Genomic DNA, 11,381 nt, shown 5'->3' on the forward strand with positions numbered 1-11,381 from the left:
ATATATATATATATATATATATTGTGCATGTGTTTCTTTTGTAAAACAAAAAATATAATAATAATAATAATAGCAATAATAATAGCAACAATAATAATAATAGTAATGATTTTTTCCCAGACAGCTGGATACCTTAAAAAAAAGTACATCAATATCAATTCATCTACACTCTTGAAATAAAAATGGTTCCCCCCCCCCCTCCACCCCTCCTGCTCCCCCCCCCCCCCCCCCACACACACACCCCTCTCTCTCTCTCTTTCTTCCCCCCCCCCCCCCTCTCTCTCTTTCTTCCCCTTTATTTTTTGGTCTTTGTTTCACTAAATATCTCTTTTCACTCTTTTACTAAATGCTATGTTAATAATAATAGTCAAGGCTAAATTATAAGAAACATATGTAGAGGACTGAAAGTTAAACAAGTAATACCATGTATGCTACCCACACTTACAAGTTACACATAAAAAATATATGTTATACACACGTGCACACAAACACTACATATCCCACCCCAAAATATCTAATATATATATATATATATATATATATATATATATATATATGTATATATATTGTACATATGCTGATTTACCTACATTCAATCAAGTCAAGCTTCATTTTATTTAAGGTTCAGTTTCATAAGCAAAAGCAATGCCTCTTGGTGTCTCAAGCCATATACCATGTATGTATACATATACAATCACAAGCTAGACCATAAATTGCCATGAGGCAGACCAAACTCATATATATATAAGAAGGTAATAATATTGCTAAATAATTAATTAGTCTTTTAAAAAATAAAAACAAAAATTAATTAATTTTTTTTTTTTTTAAACAAAAACAACTAGAAGCAAAATCTGCATGGCTCACATGTGATTCCTGGATTTTAAATATAAAACAAAGTAGGAAAAAAAAAAAAAAAGGAAACGGAAAACAGGCACCTTAGTACCACCCAGATGATGTTGGAAGCACGTGCTCTTGCTCAGTTCACCTTGCACAAACTGACTTTGCACAAACTGAACTGATACCTTCAGTGTGTAGAATATCCAGATGGAGTTTATTTTATGTTTCTATAGCCAAGTGGTTTTGCTATGAGCTTGATGTGTGTATTCAGTTGTTTGCTCAGCAACACGTCAACCATGTGAGGTGAACATACTAACAAGCAGTAAACAAAACCATTCTGTGAAGCAGTAAACAAAACCATTCTGTGTTCCATTTTTGGGTGTAACATGTGCAGTAATCACTCATGACAAGTCCTGTCCTTTCAACAAAATTATGATTAACATATCAGACACATGTTATCCCACTCATTAATTCCTCTTGTCTGTGACAAGTCTGGGTGACCTGAGCTGTGAAAATAATACAACTGAAGTCACAAACTGTAATATCCAAACCTGTTCAAAACTCTCTTTACACTAGATATCTTCAGCAAAAATGCACACACAAAATTGTGGCTCCTCATTGTCAGAATACTAGAAAGCACACGCTCATCTTAAAAAAACTACGGATTTTTTCTCTCCAAATTATTGGTGAAAACTGTCTCTCACTGTAATATATTCAGAAACCTGAACTGTGTTAAGTGTCAGTTTAACAGTGATGAACCCCTGACCAAAAAAGCATAAGGCATGTAAATCTATTGTTACAAAGTGATGTCTACTTTACCTCCTTTCAATAACATGTTATGCTATATATTGTTGTTGTTGGGTTTTTTTTTTTAATCCCATTGTATTTAGTTTGATGTCCAATTAAATGATAAAATTTTGCTGCTCCTGGCAGATATATTCATTATTCCATTAATTTAAATTCCACACAAACAAGAATTTTCTTTTTTACCTAAAAAATACAAAATTACCTCTAATAGCACTATAGTTCTATATCAATCACTGTGGGATCTATAATAGGGTAAAACGCTTAAAGGTTTAAGTCATGTGAAAAAGAAACAAAAATGCTTTTCAGATTTTTTGTGCCCTTCCCAGAAATGCACTGTCAGTATAATTCACTATGTGAAAAGAATTGATTTTTTCTTCTTTTTTTCAAATTTTAAGCCAAATTTGGTGTTGAAAATGTATTTTGTGAGATAATAAATTTGTGTGCAACCAGTGGACACACACACACACACACACACACACACACACACGTCAGCACACACACACAAACACACAAACTACAGAGTACACCACACTACACTACACACACACACACACAAACCACAGAGTACACTACACTACACTACACACACACACACACACACACACACACACACACACACACACACACACACACACACACACACACACAAAACAAAGGTAGTCATATTCTCCAAACATGATACTGTGCTCCCACGCTTTTTCAAGATTGGAGAAGATATATCATAAACACAACCGATCGATATAAATATCTTGGAATAATCTTCCACATAAGTGGAAATTTTGATCGATATAAATATCTTGGAATAATCTTCCATAGAAGTGGAAGTTTTGAATTTGCCCAGAATCATCTGACTAAACAGGCGACAAAAAGCGATCCATTCTCTATGGCGCTCAATTTGAGGCAATAACATTAATGTAAAAACAATGTTGAACTTGTCTGACCCTTTGATAACCCCTATCATGTCATATAGGGCAGAGTTGTGGTTTCCCAGTGCCATAAAACAAAGAGACACAAACACTCCATTCTCACTGGATGAGCTTTTAGTACTTTTACTGTGTTTTAGAAAAATGCTTAACAACAGCATTTCCTCATGAAATTGAAAATCTTCACATCAAATTCTGCAAATGACAGCTGGGTGTACACAATAAAGGATAAAACCTTCCGGTACTAGGTGAACTGGGACGATTTCCTGTGAGCATGAAAATTGTCATTTCATTTTGGATGCATATTACACATAACAGAGTCACATGAGAATTTGTTTAAATATAAAATCGTTATAATGGTTGAAAAGCAAAACACTAAAGATAACAAGTGGCTTCACTTTGTTAAATCTGTTCTTGCCTCACTTGGATTTGATCACATATGATATAGCTTAACCAGGGTACACTGATTGACTGAATGTCAACAGATTAAAATTTGAACTCCTAAACTTGTGTTGATACATAAATTTCTGGAGAAAGCAGAAAAACGAAAATAAATCTAAGTTAACATTCTACTATTAAAAAAAGTATTATGCTTCTAAAGAATACAGACTTGAACCAAACCTGATCTACTCAAGAAAAACTGAGCATAGAAGTTTAGAACGGCCATGTGCAGACTTTGCATAAACACACATGATCTCCAAACAGAAAGAGGCAGATACAAAGGAACAGAAAAACATGCAAGACAAGAGTATGCAAAACCTGTGGTGTATCAGAAGATGAATATCATTATCTTGACAAATGCATAAGACGTGAACATTTACGAGAAGTTTTGAAATCTACAAATTTTGGTGATACTGATACAGTAATAGTGTACAATGGTGTAAATATGACCCTGTACTATCTCGACTAGCAAAATTCATATAATGTTTTAAAGAACACAATCACATTTTAATTAGAACACCTTTCATTCAGTTTTGTTCTTTTTTCTTTTTCTTTTTTTTTTATTATTGTGTCTATAAACCTTTCATTTACGGTTTTGGTGACAAATAAATATGATTCCGATTCTGATTCATTCATTCACACACACACACACACACACACACACACACACACACACACACACACACACCTCATAGTCATATACACCATGCACAGTCACAGACACACATACAGACACACATAAATACATGCATAACACAGACAACTGAAGTAGTGTTATTACTCAGGTCATGTACACATCGCATGTATGCCAAACTAAGCAAAAAAACAAGAAACAAAAACAAAAAAGAAACAAAAACTTCCCATCTACTATCTAGTAAAATTACTTCAGTAATCAAATCATAAAGACCTACATGATTAAATTAATTTTACTACAATGATCGCTGTGTTGGCATACACTGAATCTTTGATACAATATAAATATTTATCTAGATTTACAGAAGTTGCAGGTGATTCCTGGCATCAGCAACATTTGCTTTAAGTTGGTCTTCAACAATCAGCTCCTGTCCCCCTTCCAATTTCCAACCCCTTTTTTTTGTCCTTCCATCCTACTCCCTTGCCAAGCCTCTTCCCCCATCCCTTTAATTTATTTGGATCTCTAGCCTGATGTACAGATGTACACAGTGACATTGGATGTATTATAATCATAATGTATACAATTTACAAACATAATGACAATATCAGGGTGCATATTATTAATAATAATATGCTACAATTATGCATAAAATGCACATGTATACATATGGATATAACATGTGTAAGTATGTAGTAAACATACTTATGGTATTTTCCTATTCTACATTTAAAATATAATTTCTAGGATACTAGTTCGTTCTTTTGAGTTTTGTAGTATTTTCATGCACACACACACACACACACACACACAGAGTGTGTGTGTGTGCACATGAGTGCGTTCAATTTCATTTAATGTCTATCCACATTAAGTGATATTAGGCACAAAAAAGGGGGGGGGGGGGGGGGGGAGGGAGGAAGGAGTGAAAGGGTAAGAAGGAAACAATCACAACATTTACAACAATCTGGCTAAAATAATAACTCCTAAATTGCTTTAACAACCCAACTGGACTATCCAACAAAGATATGAAACATTCCAACATTAACAGTGACATGTCCAAGATATATACATGAATCTTGAAAACAAAAGAAAAAAGAGAAAAGTTATAACAGCAACCCAACTGGACTATTTAACAACGATTTAAAGAAACTGAACAATAAAAGTGATGAGTCCAATATTTCTTGCATCAGAAAAGATGCTAGTACAGGTATATGACACTTTAACATGTCGCAAGTAAACGCATGATCACTTGTTATAAGATTACCACACATAAAAGAAACACTTTTTATGTATTTTGTCTTGAAACAGTTCAGTTTCCATCTGCAGATAAATGATGCAATCTGCCTTTTACTGTAAATGTGTTGTTCATGTTTTACCAACAATTCCATAAATATTACTTATTTCTTCGTATAAGTTGGAACGGCCCATTTTCCTTTCTTCTTACTGAAAGTATGATCACTGGATTTGTTCTACTATACCATAACATTCCTGCAATGAAAATGGAAGAGATAAATATGCTGACTCAGCTCATTCCTTTGCTCCTTTTTTTTCGCCAAGAGATCAACCTTCTCATTATGAGTATGTGCATGTGTGTTTGCATGCATGTGTGTGTGTGTGTGCGATTTTCTTTGCCCTCCAAGACAAAAGCACTGTAATGTACACAATGTAAGCAAATAGGTTGTTGAACTGAATACAACTCTGGTCAGGACTGTCCCTAAGCAAATGAAATACTGGGACTGTTGACCTGCACTTTTCCCTCACATTTCCATCCTGAACCTGCTGAGAATTCAGCTTACTAGCTGAAGAATGACCGTCAGCCTCATGTGCACTATTGTTATGAAGGAAAACCTATAGCATACTGATCTGCTGACTCCATTCTTTCATAAAAGAAACAAAATAATGCTCCCACCCAAAACCATCCTCTTCAATACATGATGCATGTGTGAGAGTGCGTCAGTTATCTCAGTAGGCCTAAGTGTGTGCCAATGTACATATTACATTATTACTATTGTGTATTTGTATTGTAATTAGTATACAGTACATGTATACATTTTACAAATGTTAATATACAGTATCAGTGTATGCATTCACTGTGTGATTTTCCATCTCCTCTTCCTAGAACTGTTCAACCAGAGGCTATGGCAGGTAAGTCCACCTCCATTTCAAAGGTTCCAGGGTGCACAACACTTTATTATCAGTCTGGCTTTCTGCCCAGTTTGTTGCACATGGCCACTGCAAATCAGTCCATGCGCGCGCACACGCGCGCACACACACACACACACACACAAACATGCATGCGTGCACACATCAATACACACACACCAGGACCAAGTGCCTATATACTTCTGAATTTTTGTGTTTATTTTTCTTTCTTTTTTTTCTTTCTTGTATGCCTTTTTGTTGGCCACTTATTTGTAAAATCTTGAATAAAAAGGTTAAAAAAACCAACAAAAAACACCCAACAACAGTGCCCATATACTTCAAGCATGTAACAAGATGCTTTTACTGTTTTTGATTTTCTTCAGTACTGCTTTCCCTGGAAAGCATCCGGCTCGGCAGCAGTGCACAAGAAGCAGACTCTATTTCCAGTTATGGAAATAACACAGTGAACTTTACTTTGTGGCTCCGTGCTAATGCCTTTTGAACTTTGAAGGCTTCTCCAATGAGCATACACATAATGATAATCTATAAGTTTGTGAACAGCATGCACCCAAACCAGACTTGTACACAAGAGCAATGTTGAATGCAAGCCTGGCACTCTGCTAAATGAGATAGGTATCCTGTAAAAGAAATTGCCTTGTTTTATACAATAATAGGGTTCAGGAGTTCATGAACATACCCGGGAGTGGGACAATTTTACTGCATCAGCCTTGCAACTTCTTTTGTTTCTATGTGTTTGATATAACATACAAGACAATGACTTTTTTTTTCCTTTTAACTATAACTAATAACATACCCCTTCCTCCACTCTCTAATTAGGCTGAGTGTTTTTTGTTGTTTTTCATGTTATAGCAACACTGTGACTTATTATGTCTGTGTATTTATACATATGACTGTGTGGTGTTTGGTTAAACATATAAAAAGGAAAATAAAGAAATAAATAAGAGGGGGGGAAAAGAGAATAATTATGATTATCATTTCATTTTCAGCGGTTTTTTATATTTCTTTTTTTTCTGTCTATGGAAGTTTTGTCTACAGTATGAAGGTAACATTTTTGTAGCCTGACTACACAACCATGTTGGGGCTGAATACATGTCAGAAAGAAAAACATTCAAAAATTCTGATTGATCTTATTTTCTTCACAGACAATTACTGTATATTTGCAGACATGTAATAATAATGTATGCTTGATTTCTTTTTTCAAAGCAAAGGAAAGAAATTTGAACAAGAATTTAAACATAAATTTATCCATGTCAGGTGAAAAGACTGACAGCAAAGTATGCTCTACAAAACAATCCACAGGCCTATCTCCTGCGTTTACTGATTCCTTTGGGAAATTCAATCAAAAAGATCCAACGTAAGCTATCTAGGAATTGTTCAGAGGTTTGAATTTTGCAGACACATGTTTGTGTGTCATACAATAAAAGAAGAAGAAGACCACTGCAAAGAAAAAAAAAAAAAAAAAAAGCTCCAGAATGCCTCTGGCAATATTGTAATCAGTAATCAATTAAGTAGTATGTAAGCTATTTTGATCAAATGCAGGACTACAGTACTCTTCAAATGTCCACAGTCTACTGAACAGACTTCATCAGAGATATTCAGATAAACACCATAAAGACTCCACAACAGTAATGTCCATCAGTTTTTCAGGCACAAGCACATTGTGTATTGATTTATTGTGTTTTATTATATTGTGTTGTGTTGTTTTGTTACTTTTGGTAACAACATATTTCTCAGCTCTCCCTGCAGATAAGAGCATATCACCACAGTACAGCACAACCCCCTTTTCTTCTTTTTCTGTCTGCAAGTGCAAGTGTATCTATCTTACAATAAAAGTAGACTTTTCAACAGATTTTTGCCAAGAACAACCTTTCTTTGCAGCGGGTTCTTTACATGTACTAACTGTATTCTACACAAAACATCATCATCGGCTTATCATCTCATCTTAAAGACCAGTAGTAGCACCCAGACCACTATGCAGATCCCAGATCTTGTCAACTTTTAACCAATGTCTATTCCTTAAACCAATTCACTTAAAGCTATGACTTATCACTTGACTTAAAACAGTTAAAGCTATGAGTATGACTATCACAACATTTCTCCACTCCTTAAATCACTCCACTGGTTGCCTATTTCTGATCGGATAGACTATAACAGTATAAGCTATCCATTCTGACCTTTTCTGCAGTCAACAGATCTGACCCAAAGTATCTTTCTGAACTCCTCCATATCTATTATCTGTACTACCCTGTCCTGCCAGCCCTATTCTTCCTCTAATAGTAATACTCAACTTCTCAGGATACCTCACATCAGAATTAAGACTTACAGACACAGTTTTCTTTTCAATCGCCAAAGACATGAAACAAGCTCCCTTATATATAAGTTATAACCTGTGTCATTCTGACTCCCTTGCATCTTTCAGATCTGGTCTCAAAACTCACCTCTCCCCTCAGAAATAAGTTCAGTTGTGGCAGGTCCACTTCTTTGCAAGAGTTGTACTTGACTGTGTATGCATACCTGTTTATGTATGTACATAAATACATGCACGTGTATGAATGTGTATTTGCGTGTATTTGTGTCCATATGTGTGTGTGTGTGTGTGTGTGTATGTGTGTGCGTGTGTGTGTGTGTGGAAGCGCACACACGCATGCATCTGTGGATGCGTTTGTGCATGCCTATGTGTGCATATGTGTGGAAGGCAGCTGCTGTGTACATATATATATATGTATAATAAAATATATACATGTATGCAGTGTGTGTGTGTGTGTGTGTGTGTGTGTGTGTGTGTGTGTGTAGTTTATTAGTCACATTTTGGTGTGTGTACGTAACACATACTGATCTAATGTGTTATGGAAACAAAGGTGTTTTGTAAAGCACCCAGAGCAGATTTATGGATAGTGTGCTACATAAATATCCATAATCATTATTATCATTATCATAATTGACTTTTATCGCGTTGTCATAGTCATAGACTGATGGAGCACTACCACTACTGATGTAACTTATAGCAGTAAACAGTGTAAACATTGTGCTGTTGCTTTTTATCACATTACGGTTATGTCATAGTAATAGACTGATGAAACAATATGGCTGTTGATGTAATTTATAGCAGTAAAGAGTGTGAGCTTTGTGCTGTTGCTAGTTGTTATACACCAAAAAAGAAAAAAGAAAAAAAAAGAAGAAGAAAAATGAAAGTACCAAGCTAGGGGCTACAGAACAGACACAGGACTAAACAGAGGGTTCTAACTTCTATGTGAATGATCATCATAAATCCACTGCCCACACAACCACAACTATTCCCTCTCAATCAGAACCCTAATCCACTGATTTTTATCATGATCTGGCACCAGTGGGATAGCCGAAATAGTGCTTCTGGGGGATCCACAAAACTGACAAATCATGGAATAGCTGAATCTCATCAACAGCAGAGGTAGTCGCGAGATAGATAAAGCTACTGGATAGTTGGATGCACACTTTAATGACCATATACAAAACTGATTTCACTCGTGAGTTCACTGCTGTTGTGATGACTGTAATCTGGTTTTAAATTAACAAAACAAAACAAAAAAATCATTGGGAGTTTCTCAATCCGACAAATGAAGAACTGGAAAGCCGATTCCATCACAATCAGACCCACGAAAACGGTAAACCATCACTATGTGTCAATCCTCTGCACACGCTCCCCAAGCACTGCCACACGGCTCACCACCACTGTGATTCCAAACATTACAACTACTCACTTGTCCTTCGTCGGGAATACTTTCCCGTTCTCCGAGGCGGTCTGGGCGAACAGTAAACACAAAATACACGCCACTATCGTCACTTTCGCCCTCTCCCCAGCCGCCATATTTGTGCATCTTGAAAGCCTCGGTCTGGTCTTCATCACCTGCTGCTGAGGTTGGGAGAGAGGAGGAGGATGGCAGAGAAGGGGCCCGTACAGGGATTCAGCCGAGCTGTTACACTACAGTCAACACAAGCCTAATCGATGCTGGCTTGCCAAGGGTCGGCGGCTGACTGCACAACTGTCTCGGTGTGTGGGGCCTATACGTCCGAATGTCACACGCAGCACACAGTGGTAGCACCAGCAGGCATCCTCTTCGCGTGCATAGTTATCGTGAGCGCAGACAGTACTGAGCAGGCACACGTTTCGAAGGGCCGGGTCATGCCGTCAACCACCCACAGCCCCGAGTAGCGCACACGTGACGACAAGGCCATCTTGGCGTACAGCACGTGCGATAGGCTGTCACACTGTCTCGCTGATGGCGGAAATCGCGCTCACGGAAATCGCTGGTGTGGGTATTTTACTGTCAGTGCGCACAGCGTGTCGTTTGCCCAGCAGATAGATCGGCACTCGACGTGGAAAACGTGTTTTGTGTCAAACCTGTGCATCGACGCCTGTACTTATCGGCGCGGGTGCGGGCGCTACTGCTCGCGCACACACATCAGTAGACACACACAGACCAACACACACACACACACACACACAGTAGTTTACCGGCTTTCGCAATAACAAAAGCAAGTCGGCCGAATCAACTATACTGATGATTCCAGAATCGGTTATCTGAGGCACTTAGTAAGAGAATCACTTGTGACTCTCAGTGGTTATTAAGTATTTATATATAAACTTCAGCTTTTCTTTACCTTCCATTTGTTATGAGTTTATTTAGCTGCTCATATTAATATTATTTATGTCATTTGACAGTTCTTAAACGGAACCCGGCGGCAACTGATATCAACTGAGACAAATGCAATGGAACTGCAGATCATTGTCCACAAACATTGACTATTTACAAGATCTTGTACTGATCAAACAACTTGAGCATCATGTCCTCCTGCTTCAGTCTTTAGATGTCAAAAATAACAAGCTCCCTTGGTGGCTGAAACAACTTGATTCTGCTACCCGGCACCATTGGTCGTCACTTGATCACCGAAGAACGACCTGACGGACGAAATGATAATAATAATAAATAGTTTTTCTATGGCGCGATATCAAGCACCAACTGAATGCTGCTCAAAGCGCCTTACATCATCCAGAAGACTATAAACATGCCTTAAAAACGCATCCAACCGCTATCTGACAATGGAAAACATCCAGTGTGTTCATATGAATGAAAAAGCACAGTTAAATTAAGAGATGAAACGACGGATTATAAAAGCTATCGGAAGACCGTAAACAAGGCTTAGGTTAAAACAAACTGCATTTCATAGAACACACACACACACACACACACACACACACACACACACACACACACACATATATATATATATATATATACTATATAGATGTCCCTCCCTTACAGACACACACACACACTCACACACAGACACACACACGCTGACATTAAATATCAACTGCACTAAAAACAAAATTGCATAAGCATTAAGATATTTCTTATTTTCTAACATACAATTCTGTTCGGACATACTAACATGCCTACACACTTACACACGCGTACCAGAGCACTGTACTCTCACAAACACATGCACGCACGCACGCACACACGCACACACACACACTGACACACAAACGCGCGCGCGCGCGCCCGTTAAAAAAATAAACAGACAGAAAAATTGCCATC

General features: G+C 37.3%; 1 protein-coding gene across 1 annotated transcript in view; it reads right to left on the reverse strand.

The window, feature by feature from the left end:
• Positions 1-9,890, reverse strand: part of LOC143285280 (voltage-dependent calcium channel subunit alpha-2/delta-2-like) — a 63,193-nt gene extending 53,303 nt beyond the window's left edge. Inside the window, exon 1 of the mRNA XM_076592539.1 lies at positions 9,540-9,890. Within this exon, the coding sequence (XP_076448654.1) occupies positions 9,540-9,682 (143 nt within the window). The 5' untranslated portion in view covers positions 9,683-9,890. The remainder of the gene's footprint in view (positions 1-9,539) is intronic.
• Between the last annotated feature and the right edge of the window lie 1,491 nt (positions 9,891-11,381).

This window comes from Babylonia areolata, chromosome 8, assembly GCF_041734735.1.
Source record: "Babylonia areolata isolate BAREFJ2019XMU chromosome 8, ASM4173473v1, whole genome shotgun sequence".
In the NCBI taxonomy this organism is placed as follows: domain Eukaryota; kingdom Metazoa; phylum Mollusca; class Gastropoda; order Neogastropoda; family Buccinidae; genus Babylonia; species Babylonia areolata.